Genomic DNA, 21,094 nt, shown 5'->3' with positions numbered 1-21,094 from the left:
CTACTGAAAAGAAAGAATTAGGGTGCATCTCTATATGATATGTGACGGTAAATATTTATAACAAAACAAATCCTAACTGTAAGGACTAATCCCCTAAACGATGGCTACTGAAAGACTAGAAGATTAATTAAAATTAAAGAGAGCTACTTGTGCTACAGCTCTTGTAAGAAGGATTAGAGTGTGAGAATCCATCTCTTTGTTATTGCAAATCCTTTGATCGTTTTTATTAGAATAGTAAGAAAGACATAGATGTTTTATTGTTCAGTGTAAAAGTCAATTGACACGAGTATAGGTCGATCATAAGTTTTGAACAAGTTTGATAACGTGCTTGATCTCTAATTGCTTATCGTTGCTCCACCAAAATTACTAAAAACTGGAGCTCCTGATTGCAGCAGCCCCTTGAATCGTGGTTTCGCGATTTCTATAAAATAAATGAGAAAAGCTTGGGATATATACCTTCGCCCCCCTGTACACCCGTGCTATTGATTCCTGGTGTACAAGCAATACATTTTTGAGGCTTCACTACCCCTCTTGAGGGAGTTCATGTTGAATATACTCTATCCCCTACCCTGTCTGCATCGCACAGGTGTAAGGAAAAAAAGGAGGAAAAGAGAAAAGAAATAGCGGGAGTTGCGGAGCCACTGTGGTACCCACACGAACTTCTCAACCTGGTAGTGATTCAATTACCATTAGCCTATCCTTCATCGGTCCGTCGTACCGGACAGCCTATTCCGATGTTTAATAATTAGTTAAAACGATTATCGTTCGGCGAAGTATCTCGCGATGGATCTAAAGGAGGAAGACGACGGTGGCAACGATAGTGGCAGACAATTGTTTTTGGTTGGTGCACCCCGTGATCCGTTGGTATCCGCCGGTGCGATCGTCGCCTCTGCTGGTGTGCCAGACGAGATCAACCCCGGTGGAGATCTGCAGTCGACGGCTCTGGCTGGTCTGATAGGCGCGCAATCTTCCTCGGTTTGCTTTCCAACAAAATTCTGTAAGTGCACCCTGCCACCCCAGACCTGATTTAATTAACTGGCGCTCTCTCTACCTGTCGGCCCGCAGCAAGTTGGGGCAGTCCTCAATTAAATTATTGCTAAATGCATTAAGCGAATCGGCAGCCCTTGTTTTAAATAGAGTTAGTGGTAATCAGTTTAACAGTTATGAACCATTTTGCCTCGTGTGAATTCAATGTGATTAAACACGGCGCGCCACGCGCGGATCACTTCGGGAATCATCCGTTGATCCATGCCTCGGGCCTCTAGGCTTGTGCCGTACACGATTCTGCGGTAGTGTTCTTGTAGTTGATTTCGTAATGAGAGAGCCGAGATCACTGTGATCGCCGAGGTCCAGAAGTATGCGAGAACCCGGAAATGTCGGTTCTCTAATGCCGGGTACTCGAAGGTCGGAACGGGACGTGACGAGTTGGGATTCTCGAACATACCGAATATATGTATTATCCCGATATATTCCGAAGTTCTTGAGAGCCCGTCCCGATCCCGAATAAAGTTCTCGACCCGTCCCAATATTCTCGGATTTTCGCACACCTCTACCAAGAGCGTTACCGTGCTTGATTGCAGCTTACGACTTCTCGCCGAGCCCGGGAAGCGAAGACAGACAGTCTTCCGGTGTTGGTAAGAGAAAACAGCGCAGATACCGCACCACTTTCACTAATTTCCAACTGGAGGAACTGGAGAGAGCCTTTCAGAAGACACACTATCCTGACGTATTCTTTCGTGAGGATCTTGCTCTACGTATACAACTGACCGAAGCCAGAGTGCAGGTACTATTGTATTTCTATCGCTGCAAGATGTAATCGTTCATTGGTGTGTCATTGTTCACTGTTCCGCTAGGTGTGGTTCCAAAACAGAAGGGCAAAGTGGCGGAAGCAAGAGAAACAATGCAAAGTAACCACTCACATGCCATCGCACTTGCCACCATCGGACTGCCAAGAAGTTCAACAGCAACAGCAACAACAACAGCAACAACAGTCGGATCACTTGTTGTTGGAACCACCATTGGGAAGCCCACCGCCCATATATCTTGGCATGGAATGGGCAGGCTTTTCACCGTACAGTAATACTGCCACTGCGTCGCCTCTTGTGGTTAACAGTATGAATAAGGCACTGGAGTCGGAGACAGATGACAATCCTTTATTGGACCCGGAGCTGTTGCAACTGAAAACTCCACGTTCCTAATGTTACCAATGCATGCCTATACAGTAGTGTAGCGCGCCAATACTATTCCTTCTATTCGTATAATATAAGTATATTTCTTGAATGTCTGATGCAACAATTCTTTGCGATGGCACTTGAACTATGTAATACAGCGTGAAGCAATGGCAATTATTGTTTGAACACACGAAATTTGGAAATTAATATTGAAATGGTAATAATTGCTGCCTCACCCTGTACAATGAGTAATATGACTACCAGTTTTGATCGAGATTATCATTTAAGAACGAGGGACCAGAGACTTTTATCATCGAATGGAAAATTAACGCTAAAAGTACTTTGACTATTGTTATGTAGATTTTGTAAGAATATATGTATAAATTGATTCTTCCCGTTCGACGAAACCCGCGCGAAGCAACAGTGATTGTACATTTAAGAAAGAAAATCAAAATTAAAATATCTATCCATGGGAGATGAGAGACCGTCGAAAAAGAAATCGTCCCGACGTAAAATAGTAACGTTAGCTTTATTTCGGTGTGCATATATTACAAATCATTGAGTCAACTAAGTTATTGAATCGGTTGATCTTTTCAGGAGCAAGTAAGTATTTCAGGATGCTTCTTCTGATCTTTCCATTCGAGAGATTCTGTTTAGAGAGCATTATCAACGAATCCTCTTTTCTCTTTTGTTTCTTTTTGTTTTTTTATTTATTTATTATTCCTTTAAGAAATATCTATACGACAGTCGACTGTAGTTTCGTGTAAGTATTAGCAAAAGGGTTTCGTAATATTGTGAACGATCAAGCGGAGCATCCCAAACGAAATAAATTAATGATGGTGACAGATGGTACATTGAAATTATGCGACGTACGAATACTCATCTGCCTTGTTCGGCGTGCGCTCGATATACTGCTTATCTATGAGGGCTTCGATACACTTTTTGATCATGCCAATCGAGGGAATGAACGTTACTTTTGGTTGACTGAGTACCTGGAACATGTACACCATCGACGTTCAATCATTATATAATGTTCTCGCAAAAGCGTAATAGAAAAACGATGGAGAAATAAATTATTTTACCTCCTGTACCAGTTGATTGTGTGTCAAAATCTTACGGCTCTTCATGATACGGACTATGGCTGCTTGCAGGTACAATTTTCTGTCTTCGTCGACACTGCGATGCGTTGCTTCGGAGTCGTTGTTCTCTTGCGGCACGTCCCGTTGCGACGAACCGGTTATGCGAAACTTCGTTCTCTTATTCGTATAATCGAAGTTCAGCGACAGGACGGTATCCTCCTCTAGATCTCCCTCCGTAGACTTCTTCAAAATTCTACTATCTACTAAACTAGATGCGTGTCTCATTAGCTGGTCGTGTGACAAATGTAGCGAGGTCGCAGCCTCTCGGCACTGTATTGAGTTGCAGTGTTCGAACAGAAACAGCAACGCCATTTGGTAGGTGTGCAGGGTCACTTGATACGGCTTCTTCAAGTAATTGAACTTGAGCTCGCCTTGACAAAGGTGATACAACCAAGTGACCTTCCGGCCGTTGAATTGAGCATGATAAAACGTCTCGAACGCTTGTATCGCCTTCTCCAGCTGTTGCGGGATGTGAAACGGTCCTTGCCACGGAGGAACCGCCAACGGCCACGCACCCGCTTGCAACACGTTCACCGAGAAACCTATGCGCAATTGATTCTCCCTGTCGCTCTCCCGCAAACTAGCAGTAAATTTAGCGTTCAAGTCCGCCGACACCGAAATGTCGGTGAACATCCTATGGAGCTTGTTCGTGAACTCGTATCCGCAAGCTTGTTTCAGACGCTCGATCATCGATTCCTCCGCGTCCATCGACTGATATAGCTGATGGATCAATCGCTTTGCCAGCATACGAGCGTAGAACTTCTGAAAGACGTCCTTGTCGTTGACGTATTTGAACACAGTGATGCAATTCGCTAGTTTCTCCTCAACTTCTCCCTCTGACACGGCCCTGGCCGATTTCCTCAGCAAAGAGTCGCAGTATCTAGCCAACTGAAATGGACACGTTCCGAACCATAAGGATTGTCATTCATGGCAACTGGTGAAATTACTAGAGGCGTGCGAGAACGGGTTCTCGAGCATATTAGGATCCTTGAATATTATCCGACATTTTCGAGTTCTCGTACACCTCTAGAAACTATCATTCGGTTACTCACTAGTTCCGGTGCTTTGGCTGGCTGCCGTGGACTTGTCTTATGATTCACTACCGCCGAGCAAGCTTTATCAAGAGCCGCTACGAACATTAAGTCAGCTTGGAACACTTCTTTGATTAATTCTGAATATTTTTTATGCACATCCAGCATGCTCTCTACGAATTGTGTATGTACCTAGATTCATGAGATTAATACATCAGTTTTATAAGTAACTTTAAAGAGGAATTCTCGTGTAACTGCCGATACGAATTTAATATAAATAGATTTAGAATAAATATTCCTTGACAATTGACTTCTCATTCTTGCTGTTTACGCGAGAATCACCCCATAATCTGCATTCGGTATTATCGTTTCACTCACGTTGTCACCCTGTACATTTTCAATAGCCTTCAGTCCCTGCTGAATGATGTGTTCGGTAAGTTTTTCTACAATAGGAGTTAAACCGTCGGGCAATGACCTTAACAGTAGATACAAGAGCGATAGATCCTTTCTACTTTCGTTCTCTATCATACTCTCCGCTTCCGTGTGAAGCCAGAATACGCACGAGGCTATCATTTTGTTCTCACAGCACATTTTCACCTGCAAATCATTACTGTCGAACAACCAACTACTTTAAATTAATTGGATAAGTGTGTAACGCATAAGAAAAGGTGCGTACTTTAGGCACAGAACTTGAATGAAGGAACTTATGAGCGCGAAGCTCCTCCAGGGCAAGTTGAGACGAAACTTGTACCATGTAATGCAGTACGTCAGACTTTTGTCGCAGGGTAAATGCTTGACTCGTATAAAACTCTCCACTGGCTTCAAGGAAAGGTTGTTCAAATATCGTTTGGTACAACTAAAATAAAACAAGAACAATATACTTTCGTAATCGAATACACAATCCGGGAATACTTGGAAAATGAAATGTGAATAATTACTTTCAGCTTTAATACCATCGACTTGTACTTTTCAACTTGAACAAAACTATGTATAACACCCCAAATAACTTCTGTGTTTGTTATTTGAGCTTTGCCTACTCTGTCCGCGTGAATACAGTCTAACAATTGTGATACCAACTGTTTCTTTAATGGCATGATCATTCGTTTCTTCCAAATATCTAATCCGAGCTCGCCTACTTGCAGTTGCTCTTGGTAATTAGGCATTGTGGAAGACGTGCCATAAATGATATCAGCATCTGAAAACTTTTGCTTCCTAATATGATGTTCGTTCAGATGCAAATACAAGCGATGCAGATACTTGGTGCCCTGAGAGTATTCGCACCAAGCACGATGATACGCTTGCAGCAAATTAGATTCATTTTCGGCGGACACCGTCGTTAACAACTGACAGACATGCTCCTCCAGAAACTTTTCCGTTTCATTGTACAATTCGTTCTCAAACGATTCTGGATAAGCAACACACAAAGAATAAATATCGCTGAAATCAAACATAGATCACTTGTTTATATCGAAGCGGATTTCAGAATTTTCGATTAGCAGTTAGCACGCACAAACTACCTGAATCTGTCGTTCCACACCGCACGTGGAACATTAGACAATGTTATTATATTCTTTATAGTCTCTTGCAATGCTTCCCATGTTTCCTTAAAATTAATGTTCTTGGGTTTCAATGACATCCTTTTTCCACAATCGAAAGAGCGCTGAGCAATCAATTGTGTAGAGATTCTACAATGTAAATACCGAACTAGTAAACCTAGAAAAAAAGAAAATTCGGTCAGTGACAATGCAAAATTTCAAACATTTACATAACAACAAAGAAAAGTGACAAAATACGTAGAATCTTCTCTCTCACTGTGCTCGCAGACAAAAACGACAAAAAAAAACTCACGAAATTGAAAGACGTTTAAAGAACTATGCACGCAATATCCACTCCAAGAATAATCTTTTAGCTATAGATAAAGACAGACGGAGTTTACAACGCTTTGTTCACGAATTTTCTACATCGACGGTTCAAAAATAACATTAAATGCGAAAATACGTTGCTAAGCATTTCCCCGTTTCGCAGTTATAATATCCCTTTCCATCTACCACAGCAGCAGCAGTATCTTTTTGACACCTTTCTTTTGTTGTGCACGAGAATGATTTTTTTCGGTATATAGAATTATTGTATCGCGACGAAATCGAACCGATTCAGCACACTCGAAATAGCGCCGTGCAGGTCTCGGTCTCGGACGATCAGAGATTGTTTTTAACGATTGTTAGACGTGTATCATTTTTCGTATCGGGATCTCGATCTGTTATCTATCGGATTATACATTTGGCTGTGACGTCTCGATTCGATCGTCGAACGAACGATAAGCTGCACGCGTATACGCGTGTTACGAACTACAGCTGACTGGTACCACAGTACCATATCCAGATGGTCGTGATCGGAACCACTAACCAAAAAGTCGTGGAAAGAGTGGTCGGTGCGTGTGTATAGAGAGACACGATTACTGATCGAGTCGGATCTCTGTTAAGAAAAATCTTTCCGGCACTCTTAACCTTGGTATCCCGTCGGAATCATTCCCTGTCGCAAAATATTTACATGACATTTACAATGACTCATTTTCATCAAACACATTCTCTCTTTCTTTATCCCTCTCGTTTCCCTTTTCTTTTTTTTGTTTCCCTCGCGTGCTTTCTTTTCTCTCACTTTTTCAAACCATGGACGAACAAGAATATGTTCTCGATTTACTTATGCGATGGACAAACAATTCTACAAGGCACACCGAACTGCACCGAACTAAATACCTCCGATTTCTCAATAACGTCGCAGAGCCATTATGCCCTTTGCTCTTGACTTTCTGGGATTTTGGGGGGGATGCAGGATGGTAGCGCGGATTGACTTAGAAATCCCGCTCTATATAGAGAATACTCCATTTTATTTTTTATAAATACAGAGCGCTCTCCAGCGCTCTCGCAACGGGGCGAAACTTCTGTCGGAACTTTTGATATCGTTTGTATCCCTAAACTGAGTAACCTTGATACACTACGCGCGGAAAATGTTGTCGCTTCTTTATGATCATACTCTCTGGTTCGTATATATATTTTCATCACATTTTCATCCCTTTCTCTGGACCACTGGATGAAGAAAAATCGGAAACGTTGTAAAGCGCGGCAATATTTGAAATGTCATGACTTACACCATGGATATGATAGAAAACAATTGTCAACAAATAGATTTTCAAATATTATCAATAGTAATGCCGGTATGTAAAGCGTTAATAATTTGAACAATAGAAAATCTCAAAGGTTTCTTTATGGGCATTCGTGGACCTATTAATTTATACAGACATATGTGCGGGGACGTTGATTTTTAAAAATGTGAGTTTCGCCTCTGTACCGAAAACTTTGTTTCATCTCTTTCTTGCACCATACAACACTATAAATAAAGAATACGGTAAAAATGAATGGAAACAACAGCTAAAAAGCGATACCCCCTTCCGCATCTACGTATAATATCCCGAATGAATATAAATAATAGAGTACCATATCTTCTATGGAATTGGAGTTTACCATCTCCTTTTACGACGCTATTCCCCCACTCTTCCGCTACGGCTCGATCACGTGATGCATTTCATCTCTGTCGCGCACTAATTATACATAAGTATGTCGCGCTTGTGTCACCATGTCACGTGACTAATTTGTTACTGGCAGAGAGAGGGAAACTTTTTCCCCTCACATCGAGTCAATTCCATCAATTCCCCTGATATATCTGGCGACTTTGCTTCTATTCTACGTACTTTATGTTCCGTGATCACGATTCGCGTTCGAAACGGCACTTCACATTGTTTTGACTTCAATCAGTGACAAATAGTAAAAAAGAGCTACCGAAAATGGTAATTATACGTACATTGAATAATAGAATTCTTATGCATATCTCTGGTATTAAATAACATTGATTACTGTCATACTTTAATAGCTTTAAAACAGTTGCAAAATGGAGCAAGGTTATGTTGCTGTCAAATGTAGGGATGATAGTGCATATTTGTTAGTTGACAGAAAATAGTCGTGATTACCTTTCGTATTGAATGATTTTTCTTATGTGAAACAAGACTTTTACTTAATACGAATAAATAGTTAAACGAAGTCGATTATTACCATTATAATAATGATACGTAAATCTGTGTGTGTAGGATGGTATAAATTTATGTTTCTCTCTTTCAGAGTATTCTAGCATATAACGGAGGTGCTACTATAGCTATGAAAGGCAAGAACTGTGTGGCGATAGCTGCCGATCGTAGATTTGGTATCCAAGCACAAACGATAACGTGTGATTTTCAAAAAATCTTTGAAGTTGGACCACACTTATATCTCAGTTTGCCTGGCCTTGCTACCGATACTCAGACAGTAATGGAAAGGTTAAGGTTTCGCTGTAACCTTTACGAATTGAAGGAAAACAGAAAGATTCAGCCTAAGATATTTGCATCCATGGTCTCAAATCTTCTGTACGAGAGAAGATTCTCACCGTACTTCGTAGAGCCCATTGTTGCTGGATTGGATCCAGTAACTTTCGAGCCATTCCTTTGTAATATGGATTTGATAGGATGCATTTGCTTGCCAGGAGACTTTGTGGTTGGAGGAACATGTGGCGAACAGCTCTATGGAATGTGCGAATCGCTTTACGAGCCAGATTTGGAGCCAGATGATCTTTTCGAGACTATCAGTCAAGCTTTAGTAAATGCATGTGACAGAGATGCAATGTCTGGGTGGGGTGCTATTGTTCACGTAATGTACGTTATTTTATATCTTTCCTCTGCTTTTCATCGATCTCTTCAAGATAGTAATGCAAATATTGTTACAGAGAGAAAGACAAAGTTACAACAAGGGTTGTCAAAACAAGAATGGATTAAACTGACAACACAGATTCACATTATGCATAAGACCATAACTCGGAAGCACTTACTAAAGAAATGTACACCCTGTTTAAATAAATTAATAATTTTCAATAAATCGGTTGTGGATTTTTTATCTTTGTTAATTATTCTGTTCTCATGTTGGTAACACTTCGAGTGCGCCGGCTGTGTTCATCGTGCGCGTTATTTAGGTTATGTTCGCTTGTTTAGAACAGTATCGTCTGCTCGATTCGTAATGGTTTGAAATATTTTTATCAACTTATACGAACGCATGTGTGTGTAGAACATAATTATAATAATGGCTTTCAATAGATTGTGCGTAGCATTCCGGCAAATAACGATCAATAAGCAAGGTACGTGCGGGATCTAATTTTTAAATCATCAAAAATAATAACCTAAAACATTCTTTTCCCAAATTAGAAATATGAATATTAATCGAACTTCTTTTTAGGTAATGTCATTGCAAGATACCTTTCCTCCCATTTTTCAAGAAATGAACATAACAGTCCGTCTTCTTATTTACTTGAAAATGCAACGAACGTAACAAAACCCGAGATAAACATTAAATTTGCACCAAGAACTCTGAATATAAATTTTGGTAATCTAGACAATAGAATCATCAAAAATATTATTGAAATACCACTTAAGGATATACCGTCGATAGGAGATCCTTCAAGGCAACGTCCGATTCAGCAAGATCTACCGCTAACAGATAAAATTTTAGACCTTCCTACATTAGGGAATGTCATGGAGAAGCAAGCGGTACGTCTGATAGTGATTCGGAGGAAGAAAATGAAGAAACATAAGAGGAAGAAGCTGCGTAAAAGAATGAAATTTCAAATGGAAACTATAAGAGCCAGACGTAACCTGAAGAAGGAGAAAGCATTTCAGGAAGAATTACTTGTGAGCATCAAAGAAGCTGAAGCATTCAATCCGAAGGCATATGTTCAGGAAAAATTTGATATACTGCTTAAAGAACGTATACCAAAAACGTATAGAGGAGAAGTATTGCCACCAGAAATGATCAAGCAGTTTTTGGCTGAGAGGAAGGCGAAACAGCAGAAAAAAAAGGAGAGAAGTAAATTTCGCTTAACTTTGGATTAACTACATGTACTAGACCAATAAATATTCGTTGCACTATGAATTCTGCATTGGTTTTAATATTCTTTGCCATGCAATTCTAGACTTATATGAACTTGTAATAGGCAAATACGAGTATTTGTCTTTTAATAATAGTATGAATTGTTCATTCTAATAGATCTCGCACGTAGGAAACATGGAACGATATCAACTATTTAATAAATGTATTCAAAACTTTAATTGATACTTATAAAACACTTTGTATTGGAGAAACCCGCGTACATTGTCCGACGACGGTTTAGAAACATTAGTTAAACAGTCATTTATTAATTACATCTTGTCTTTTGATCACATATGTACAATTGTTGTATAATACTATGATAGAATAAATAGCACCTTTGTTTATCTTTGCACGGGTGTCCAGAAATTATGATGCGATTCTCGAAAAAATGTATATTCATTCGCGAGTATATCCGACACTTTCGAATGTCTTACAATATTTCGTTTCTATAAAAATATACAGCGTCTCGTCCGCCAGAAGCATACACAATTTACGTTGTAGTCTTTAGTCAATAAATACATTTAATCGTTAACTAAAATAATAATCCTACCTAAAAAATGAGAAATAGAGTATCGATAGCGAAGTCTTAATATCATGCAAATTGACTTTATGATCGTCCCCTCAAGTCTCTTGGTCAACCCTATATTGTGTCTTGCTACAAGACAAACCTCATCTTAAACAATGCTCTCTGTTAAAAGTACATAAAAACCAGCTCGTTTCAGCGCTTAAAAACTAAAACAACTGTAAGTCAAACACACATCTATCCCTGCTTTCAATGGAAGACAGACTCTGCGATCTACTTGCATCGATATTAAAAAAAAAAACATGTTCGTCTAGGGTAATACCTGACCCTTCTTCACTGCTAACACCTTTGGTTTGTTGACGCCTACACTGCCAGTTTTTAAGTCGCTATTTCTACCAGAAAAATAGTCCTCGATCTCCTGAAGCGTTTTACCCTTCGTCTCCGGTAAACACAGGTAGAAGTATATTGTACCGAACAAAGATATACAACCGTACAAAATGAAAGTACCATGCCGAGTAATCGCGCTCGCTAAGAACGGATAGGTTTTCACCACGGTAAAAATGAAGGAATGGGCTGCCATGGTAGTTAGACCACCGATAATACCGCGCACTTGTATCGGGTATACTTCCCCTATCATTACCCACGGTATAACAAGGAAGCCGAGGGTGCAAGTTATGGTGTACGCGAATATGCACAAGATGGGGAACCAAGTGGCGACGAGCGGTAGATCGTTCTGAGTCCAATAATCTTTTAACCACAAGTACCCTCCTAATCCTACCATGGACAATCCACAGCCAATGGAAGAGACCATTGTCAAAGGTCTCCGTCCGCATCTCCTGCACAAGATGCAGGCCGCAATGGTGGATGTTAATCGGACTGCACCGAGGATCACCGCGGCTAAGTACTTGTCCAACGACGATCCTGAGTCTTTAAAGATTTCTACAGCGTAGAAGGTGATCACGTTTGTGCCGGACCACTGGTATATCAGGAAGTACAAGACCAGTAGAGTGAACGGTTTCAGAGCGTTAGGCTTCAGAAGAGCGCTCACTATCTCGCGGAATCCCGTCAGGCGTTTGATGTTGTTCTTATTCGAGAAATTGATAAGCGTTTCCATCTCCTGGTTGATGTTGCAGGTGCTACCGCGAAATTGTTGCAGAGCCTCTCGCGCTTTTTCCGGCCTGCTGCGAGATATAAGATAAGATGGCGTTTCAGGGAAGATGAACATCAGCATCAGAGCTGCGAGAGGGAGTATCCCGCTGATAGCTGCGCAAATGTTCCAACTGAGCATGCTGCCCAACGCGTACTCGATCAAGACACCGGTGCTCACTCCAATACTGGAAAACGCGGTCAACATCCCTCTAAGATGCGGTTGGCTCACTTCTCCGGTATAAACTCTTGCCGGTGCGCCCACCATGCCTGACCCAAGACCCACGAAGAACCTGCCAGCGTATATCATGCGAATGTCGGTGGCGAATGCAATTAATATCCAGCCGAGTAACGCGGGAATCTCCGTGATGATCAGCGATCTCTTTCTTCCAAGGACGTCCATCATGTACCCGGACGCCAGACATCCAATGGGAGTTCCGATGGAGGACATGCTGGCTGGAAAATTAATTTTATTGTTAACGTATGAACTTTCTTGTAAATTTTTCTAAATCTTTTTTTTTTAATTTCGTTACCTATCCATGACTCCTCTGCCGAATCCGCAACGATGGGAATTGTACTATTTGGTTCTTGAAGCTGTGGCAGAGCAATGGCGGAGAAACCAAAGGTCATGCCTGTGTTGATAGTTCCAAGCTGGGCCACCAATGCTGCTAGAACTTGCCTAACAACGCTTCCTTTGATGTTACCTCCTTCTAGATCAGTGTGCGGGTTATCCGAATCCAATGTGGTCTTTTCATTTTCCGCGTGGCCGGTTGGTTGAATCTTTGGGAGGATGACAGAGCCCACCAAGGATGACTTATCCGAGCTCTGAATGTCGCCATTTTGTCTGCAACAAATTATTTCAGCTGGTTAGTTGATTGTAATAATAGGAAGCGTTTACCGCTATGAAAGAGAAAAAAGCGTTCAAGGTGGTCTTCAATTACTCTCGTTTGGGACAATTAACCGTGAAATGCGATTGTTTCGTGGTATAAAAAACGCTATAACTTCCGCGGTTCGCGAACGACCATAACGGACCGTGTTAGACTCGTCGAAGAGTAATAATAATTAGACTGCGGATATATTTATGCATTTACGAAGAATTTGGATGGGCGAAATATGAAACAGTAAAAGGTTTAAAAAATTCAAGAATGTTGTAATGTTGCTTTTAATGTAACAAAAGTTGTTAAAGGATGAAATAAAAATTATTATGTTATTCCTGCTTCCCACAAAACATTTTTATTTTGCATAAAAGATCCGCAGTCTAGTAATAATGAAGTATCCCCTCAAGTCTTCATTTCAGATTACTGTAAAATTAATATTAATAGTCCACTATTGACGTAGCTGAGACGGTCGATAATAATTTATCTGTCAGACAAAATAAAATAATAAGTCGATCATTTTTATTGCTACGTAAAGCAGATACTTAGTAAATATCCTGAGATCAAACGGATACTTTGCAATTACTTTACAATTGGAAAAATAAAAATTACACTTTTTTAATCAACGTTGGACATATTGCTGCGGCTTGCGCGTCCAGAACAATTACCATGACCATACTTCACACTAGCATGATTCATACTCACTCCTGTTCCGTATGTTGCTTCCTTTTCGACTTTTTAATGCGACGTAAGGTCGCGACGGAAAACGCGCGCGAAGCACACAACTTTCTTTGTTCTCACGCTACTGCTCGATCCAATTTTCCGTCGTACAAGGCAAAACAAAAAATGGGAAAATTTCGTTGACCGTTGCAAACGGCCAAAACGGAAGAAAACCTCGCAATTGCGTACTCACACGATAAGAATAAAATATCATCGGTGAATGTTTCACAGCGTTGTTACTAAATAACGCGCGAACAATTCGATGATGCAACATATAGAAACGTCACAAGGCGACAAATGAGAAGGTGTGATTACTTTCGCATGCAAAACAGCATTGGCTGGAACAGCAGGATTCAATGTAAACATTTGCAGCTTGGATCCAGCGGATATATTGATTTTCTGACTTGAATGAAAATTCATCTTTTCCAATAATCTATGGATTCTATCTTTTTTTCTAATTCTGTTAGGTAATACGATAATTTATTGCACCGCGGGACTGCTACGGAAAGTCAACACTTTCTATCTATAGCGACACAAAATTAGGGTATATTATCAAACAGAGCAACGCACTTGAATAGCCTTAACCTGTATCCTCGTTGTTTACCTCGAAAACCGAAATAAACTTGGGGGGTTGCTCTACGAAAATATTCTACGTTTACAAAATAAGGATTCAAACACATCTTCGAGCGTGAGTTGTAAGAATTGTTGCCCTGAGGGGAGCAATAAAGTGATACTACACTTCTTCGATCACTAAAATTAAAATGAATTCCGAGATCCAACTCCTTTTCTTCTTAAACATATATAATTTGTATGTAAAAATTGTTGATCCAAGGAATTCAAGCATCGCGACCTACAGCTAGTGGAGCTATTCGCAATTCAAATTAGGAAAGATAAGGAAAACAGCGTGCACGTCACGGAAATTAGATCATCCTTCCTGCAAATCACTATCGACGTGCGCGCGCATTCAGTCGGTAGAATTTCAAATTTTGGCATAATCGAGACGGACTATTTTAGCCCACGAAAGGGTTCAAGTGTAACACAAACGAATACCTCTGGTGAATACTATTGTCCCAGGGTCTACCGAGTATAAATAGTTTAATTACATCACGCGTGTTTGACAACGGAGAAAAATGAGCGATAAACTTTAACTTGTGGTCAGCTGTTACGGAATAGAGCATGAAAAACATGTGCGACGAACACGGTCGAAGGTAATCACTGAACGTGACCATTTTACGAACGATCGCGATTTGAAGCCGTTAGAAATATGAATTAAGCTTGCACCATTTAACGATTGAATTCGATAATGGCAGACAGCTGTTTTACTCCCCCTGTAATGATTAACGACGCCAGTGCCTACGAAAATAAACCGTAAGTTATCTTGAAAGAATAAATGCGACCTCTATGTTAAACTAAAGATAGTAGACGCAATAATTAGACCCTAACCTAACAAGTTCGAAATTAATATTAAACCGCACGTGTACTCGACATATTAATAGATAGTTATATCAAACACTGGGGAATAGACTGCTAGGAGCGCGTTAATCACAAGTTATTTGTTTAAATAGAGAACCAGCATTCTTTATCCAGGGTGCTTAAACGATACTCGAAAGTGACGAGCTTAGGCAACGAGCGTTAGTATAAAATTCGCACTGTTGTTGGCTTATCAGTTAATTCTATGTATTTAAGTCGCACATTCCGCCGATCTAGAATAAAAATAAATGACAGCACGAGTTATGCGACGATGTTTCTCCGCACGGTGTGATTAAGATAATTTCTCTTTATAAAGAGCCTGCTGGAATGAATAAACTAAATATGCGTAGATGACGCAATGTTGGGAACGGGTGAATGAACGAGGACAGTGTAAAAGCCAGGGAAATATGGTGACAACATTCCGAACGTGCAACTCGTTTGGTAAACATCTGTCGAGGGAGTTACAGCTGAACGTGTAACAATAAGTAGATAATGCAATTAGCGACGATTAGCGGCGTGAAACAAGGCAGAAAAATCACGAGAAAAATTCGCGCAGATCCGTCTCGTACGTTCTATAAATAAACAATAATCCGATCGATTCTCTTTGTCAAAGCTGAGAACTTTAATCTCGGTCGTCCATCAAAACGATGCCCTTGTCGGGCGTTTGTTGACCATTCTCTGTATCGTTAATTATATTCATACGAGAAATGCCTACTAACAAACTAGTATTACGTACTTGAATCAACACAGTGATCAACCTATTCTTTATTATTAGATGGCGAATTTTATGCATTCATGATAGAAATGAGTAGGTGTAATTTAAGACAGTTAAAACATTAGAGTAATTTAAAAATACGGTGTCTATTTATTATAGAATAAAAATATAGAAAATAGTGTATTAACCTTCAGTTAATCATAATCAATGTTTATTCAATAAAATAACTACTTTAATGGGAAATATGTATGTGCTAGTGTACTCGATACCTTTGCTTACGTTCACAGTACTAAATTTAAAGTTTACAGATTGCAAGTACTACAATGCGAGTAATTAAAAGTTAACAACAACGGCGCTCAAGATGGCCGGCTAATTGAACCCTTCGCGGACGAGGGTATTCGAAAGTACTAAGAACAATTTCCACGGAGAAAAAACTTTGAATTAATTCATTAGAAAGAAATCGTTGAACGACCGTTCGAATTTACGTTTAGTGGCACAGCGGAAAGGTGTTAAAGTTTTTTTCTGATCGGAGGAAAAAGAATTCCAAAGTACGAGTCGGCTTTCGTCCTTGGTCGTCATCGCGGTAAACAAGGAGCCGCGTTGTTTTCAGGCGAGGAAGAAAGACCATCCGCGTTTCCTAGTCGATGCTCGATAAAGAATGACGGCGTTGATAAAACGGTGCCAAGAAATAAAAGACCGGGGTCCGCGTTTCTCGTTTTAACCCGAGAAAATTCTGTGCGACTGCCACGTGCTACCGTAGTGCCAGTGTGCCTGCGCGCGCGTGCGCGTCAAATTCAAAAATGCCGAAAGTAAACACAGGATTACACTTACTCTGCCGTGGTGTTCGTCATGGTGATCCTTTCCCGCGACGATTTTTCCGGACGATGTAAAAATATGTATAGGTTATGTATAAGAATATCTATATGTATATTATCACAGTCGGTCGATCACAACGTTGCAATCACTGCGCGGACGAAGAAACTCGCGCGGTTCATTGCCTCCTTGTTCTGTTCCCTTCTTTGTTTTCTCTTTGTCCTCTTTGCTCTACCCGTGGTTTTCTCCTTCTTTCTTCTCTGCTGACGCAATTACGCACTATGCGTTCTGGAAAGACCCTCTGTTTTCTCGAAGAAGGAAAATTGTCGCGCCGATCGTGCGTCCCGGAAAATCCAACGGACGTCTCCTTCCATGGACAGTCTATCCCCGAAACTCACCGGATCGTTTTCCTTTCTCTTGACGCTTCGCGGATCGATGATCGATCATGAACGATCGCGAACAATTTAATCGTGGGAACGAAAATCACGCTGTTTAATTCTACTTGTTACACGCTACTTGTTGACAGCACGACGCGCGCGCAACGAATGTCCCCGTGACACGCTCCCGCCGCTTATATATGCGAAAGTGGTCCGCCGGTGGTGGGAGAGGGCGCGCGCGAATTTTGTTATCGCGCGCATGCGCCGCTCGCACGCCCGCCAACACTTCTCGAATTTGTACCCTTCCCCTGCGATGTTTACCGATAAATGCGGCAATGCCGACAGGCGTTTTCATTTTGAAATTTCTTAACGATGTCCAGGAAGTTTGCCACCATCTTTTCTAGCAGCAGCAACGGCTTTTTGTTATTTTTTCAGCGGTTAGAAGTTGTTAGGGTCAGCGAGAAGATAGCGTCATTTTTCTGAATCAACGTTTAAACGAATAATAAAAACGTTAAATGTATGATCCACTGAATTTTTAACACGAATCGTGCCGAGCTATAAACGTAACAGATACATGTTATAAAAAAGACAAGATTTAATTCATTGAGACTTTGGAATGATTTTTAAATCGTTTCTTATGACAGCATCTTTATAATTTCAATAATTGCAAAATTAAACATCTGGAACGTTAAATGAACGTTCCATAAAAATGTGAAATAAATGCTATATCTTATTCTTCTTCAGTCAATATTTAAATTAGAATATTCTCACGATTGACATCGCAATTTAAACAGAATGGAAACGTTTTGCAACGACACAAGTGTGCCGAATAATATTTTCAAAAAATGTTTCTGGTACAAGGGGGGTCATTGTTTGCCGAAGTCGTCTTTTTCGTTGTTTTGGATTTCAGCTTGTCTTGGAAAAAGAGCGTAGCTGTTTGTTCGACAGCTCTAATAAAATAAAAATTCTGTGACCTTAAAATCGAGAGAGCTCCAACGCATCGTTCCCGATTTTGTCTCCTCGGATTGACAATATAGGCTGCGCGTCTCGTAATCTACACCCGAATCGATAAGAACAATCACGTGGATTTGATCATTTGTTTATCTGAGAAAAATAGTGCTGTATCGCTGGGCGGTTCTACCGAACTCGTGACTGAATTTGTCACGATTGTTGTTCGTGAAACGCGATATCGGCGGCCCATATGATTCTGAACAAGCGAATCGCGATAAAAAATCCGCGCGAAGTGAAAGTAATTGTCACACGACAGTGAAATTACAGATTGATATCGACAAATGGCCTTTTCCCTCAATTTCATACACTTTTCCACAGCTACCTAAAAAGTAGTGCATTTTGCTTGTCAACGGGAATTTTTTTAAATATCGAAAACATTCTAGCACAGTCTAGAACAGGGGTGGCCAACCTTTTGCATACAATGGGTCAATTTTGTTCGCATACGAGTTTTATCTTCTTACAATATTGAAATAGTTATCGTCTTTTTTAAAGCGTCCTTAAACTTTTGTCTACTACTGTACAAACACGGGGTTTTTCAGTAGTCAAAAACGCTAGATAAAAGATCGATCTAGGGCGCTATCGCCCTCAAAAGTCATATTTTTTCGTTTACGAGGCTATTTGCATAGCTCCATGCTGCCGAATAATGCAAATTACGCCTGGTAAACGAAAAAATAGGACTTTTGAGGGAGATAGTGCCCGAGATCGATCTTTTATCTAGCGTTTTTGACTACTGAAAAACCCCGTGTTTGTATTAGTGAGAAATGAGAAGGCAAGTCCCGCAAACTTGGAATCCTGGAAACGAGGGGAGGGAAAAGAATAAATCATGCAACTGAATGAATTAATTTACGCCAGTTCAAAAGACACACCGACGAGTAAGTAGGCTCTATGAATTCAACCGAGAGCACTCGGGTGTTGAAAATACATATACATATGAAGATGGATTCAGTTACAATGCGCCACACAGGTTGGCCACCCCTAGTCCAGAATGTCGCACAAGATTTTCAAGAATTTTCGAAATGAGTACCGTTGTTCCGTTGTATTGTCTCGATTTCAAGCAATCGTTTCCAAGGACAAACGAAATTGCAATACGGTCAGAATTTTCGAACGGTAATCTGGACGGGGATCGACTTAGTGTCCCCTTTACGACTCATATTTTTAAAACCCGCCTACTCGTCGGGACTCTGGGCAAATAAACCAGGTCATAAACGCGGTGCAATTAGAATTCATGCGGCTGACATCGCCTAACGAGTAAATTTCCCGCCCCAAGATATACCTGCGCGAGGCTTAACGTTGTTATGGTCGTTGGTCAACCGTGATGGATGCCCCGAAAACTTTTTCACATCGAGATCGATGGCTCGTTGCGAGAACTTTGATATAAATAAACAGCAAGCGAGATTGGAAGTGATCTCTGATTATTATTGATACCGTCAGCGAGACGTTTTGTCGCCATTTTGTCGGTACAAGCCGCGCTGCACAGCGTACCGTACACGATACACAAGATTTTTATTTCTTTTCATTTCGTTTTGAACAATTTAACACCGAATCGAGACTCACTAAATATTCAATCGTTTATTCAACGAATAAAATAATTGTTCTGATGGTGATGGATAAAATGATCAATTATTATCGTTCTTTTAGAAAACTATTTTCATTCTGTAATAATAATTGTTCATTTTATACATCGTTTCGAAGAGTCGTTCACTGCGATTATATTGATTCATATACTAAATGATTCATTTGGAGAGAATCGAGAGTTCCGGGAGCAGACAATTGTCCGAAAGAAAACCGATAGCCGCCGTTATCGTCCACAGTTTCGTTGATTTGCCCGCGATGACGAATTTCGCACACAATGGAACGAGTAAAATCTGATCGAGCGTGAAGAAGATAAACTCGCATAATAGTCCTTTTTCAGGTAAACAATTTAATCGTCGGGATTGGCGTTTTTACAACGGGTTTCGCCCGGCTTAGTTACCATTTGTGGGAAACGCCACGAACGTTTGCGCGAACGTTCATTCGGACGCGTATTATATTTTATCGTAGTTTTTAAAATTAGAGAAAAATCGTTGGTGTAGGATTGTAAATGTAGTATTAATAAAGCGGATCAATGGAAAATCTTTATAAACGTTTATCAGTCGTTAATGGATTAGAATCAGCATCTTACCCCGTCTTAGAAGATAAATGGACGAACAAAATGCGTTTTGTTGAGATATGAAAATGCAATTCGTTTCGACTGTCATGAAATTTATTTGAGAAATAGATCACTGTTTGATAAATTTTCTGATTGGTGAAATTAATTCTGATCCAACGCGCACTTCGATGCAACATTCTCTTTTCGATTTAATTATTTAATCACTTCCTGAAGTAACAGGTTCGAGTAATAATTAGCTGTCCAATCTAATCAATTTTTAGACACTTTACATTTGTTGTATCCCACTTTTAAATTTTATATGAATCGTCGACGAAACTGTTGTTCGAATTTGTACTGTACGTGATGAATTAGTTGTTGCGAATAAATATGTTCAAAATGGTACTCACCCGTCGGAAGTGGACGCATTCGGGAACGTCTCGTAATTCTTGTTCCTGGCCATGGTTGTTCGCGGACTGAACAGGTTTCGCGTACTGTTGTGGTCGATTAAATTATTCTCTAGTGGTTTATCGGTCCCCGTGTCACGAGTTTCCTCGTATCAAGGCTCGCAGTCATGTGCTCTGCTGTCTTGACCGTCTTGTTTTCTGCAATTTCGCTTATTTCCAGGCCGATCATCCAATGTCTTCGCTCCGCTCTCTTCCAACAGCTCGAGCCACCTAGAAAGTTTCATACTTGATCAGGAATCCGGCAAATATCTTTCATGCAACCAGAAATCATGCTAGAAGCATTTGCTACATCGACAAAAATTAAATTTTTATTATTTCGTAAATATTCGAAAAATTAAATTTCACTGAAACTCGACTTCATCTTGTTTCCATTGAGTAGAATGTATTTAACCATAATAAAAGCATTTGTTTCAACGATAAAAATGAAATTGTAATTATTTCGTAAATATTCGGTAAATTAAAGTTCACTGCAACTCGACTTCAGCTTGTTTCCATAGAGTAGAATGTATTTA

At 40.3% G+C, this 21,094-nt stretch overlaps 6 protein-coding genes across 14 annotated transcripts in view; 3 read left to right on the top strand and 3 right to left on the bottom strand.

Annotated features, from left to right (window-relative positions):
• Positions 1-602: 602 nt before the first annotated feature.
• On the top strand, positions 603-2,620 carry LOC143215128 (uncharacterized). The gene is made up of 3 exons (XM_076436964.1): positions 603-997; positions 1,581-1,783; positions 1,854-2,620. Exons 1-3 carry the CDS (start codon positions 784-786, stop codon positions 2,196-2,198), a joined length of 762 nt encoding a protein of 253 aa, XP_076293079.1. The 5' UTR covers positions 603-783; the 3' UTR covers positions 2,199-2,620.
• Positions 2,621-2,681: 61 nt separating this feature from the next.
• Positions 2,682-7,313, bottom strand: Cul2 (cullin 2). 8 transcript variants are annotated; one of them, XM_076436943.1, is made up of 8 exons: positions 6,997-7,313; positions 5,859-6,054; positions 5,280-5,778; positions 5,018-5,197; positions 4,720-4,938; positions 4,363-4,533; positions 3,254-4,198; positions 2,682-3,163 (listed from the first exon to the last, which is right to left on the bottom strand). In XM_076436943.1, the coding sequence occupies exons 2-8, from the start codon at positions 5,975-5,977 to the stop codon at positions 3,032-3,034; spliced, it is 2,265 nt and encodes a 754-aa protein (XP_076293058.1). In that variant the 5' UTR covers positions 5,978-6,054; positions 6,997-7,313; the 3' UTR covers positions 2,682-3,031. The 8 variants fall into 8 exon arrangements, with proteins under 8 accessions (XP_076293058.1, XP_076293056.1, XP_076293052.1 ...); XM_076436941.1 differs by having other exon boundaries at positions 7,095-7,313; XM_076436937.1 differs by having other exon boundaries at positions 6,745-7,312.
• Positions 7,314-8,013: 700 nt separating this feature from the next.
• Prosbeta3 (proteasome subunit beta type-3) lies at positions 8,014-9,296 on the top strand. The gene is made up of 3 exons (XM_076436972.1): positions 8,014-8,182; positions 8,511-9,076; positions 9,148-9,296. The coding sequence occupies exons 1-3, from the start codon at positions 8,180-8,182 to the stop codon at positions 9,194-9,196; spliced, it is 618 nt and encodes a 205-aa protein (XP_076293087.1). The 5' UTR covers positions 8,014-8,179; the 3' UTR covers positions 9,197-9,296.
• Positions 9,297-9,368: 72 nt separating this feature from the next.
• LOC143215129 (uncharacterized) lies at positions 9,369-10,343 on the top strand. The gene is made up of 2 exons (XM_076436965.1): positions 9,369-9,552; positions 9,651-10,343. Exons 1-2 carry the CDS (start codon positions 9,498-9,500, stop codon positions 10,301-10,303), a joined length of 708 nt encoding a protein of 235 aa, XP_076293080.1. The 5' UTR covers positions 9,369-9,497; the 3' UTR covers positions 10,304-10,343.
• A 171-nt stretch (positions 10,344-10,514) lies between these two features.
• Positions 10,515-20,681, bottom strand: LOC143215124 (facilitated trehalose transporter Tret1). Of its 2 annotated transcripts, none has more exons than XM_076436954.1 (3): positions 20,526-20,681; positions 12,543-12,853; positions 10,515-12,465 (listed from the first exon to the last, which is right to left on the bottom strand). In XM_076436954.1, the coding sequence occupies exons 1-3, from the start codon at positions 20,576-20,578 to the stop codon at positions 11,174-11,176; spliced, it is 1,656 nt and encodes a 551-aa protein (XP_076293069.1). In that variant the 5' UTR covers positions 20,579-20,681; the 3' UTR covers positions 10,515-11,173. The 2 variants fall into 2 exon arrangements, with proteins under 2 accessions (XP_076293069.1, XP_076293070.1); XM_076436955.1 differs by lacking the exon at positions 20,526-20,681 and adding an exon at positions 16,621-17,419.
• LOC143215137 (uncharacterized) overlaps positions 20,526-21,094 on the bottom strand; it is a 24,757-nt gene continuing 24,188 nt past the window's right edge. The window contains exon 3 of the mRNA XM_076436980.1: positions 20,526-20,792. Coding sequence (XP_076293095.1) covers positions 20,635-20,792 — 158 coding nt within the window. The 3' untranslated portion in view covers positions 20,526-20,634. The remainder of the gene's footprint in view (positions 20,793-21,094) is intronic.

Source organism: Lasioglossum baleicum, chromosome 13, assembly GCF_051020765.1.
Source record: "Lasioglossum baleicum chromosome 13, iyLasBale1, whole genome shotgun sequence".
Taxonomy (NCBI): Eukaryota; Metazoa; Arthropoda; class Insecta; order Hymenoptera; family Halictidae; genus Lasioglossum; species Lasioglossum baleicum.
The sequence above is the reverse complement of the archived record's forward strand: the minus strand, read 5'-3'. Positions and strand labels throughout refer to the sequence as shown.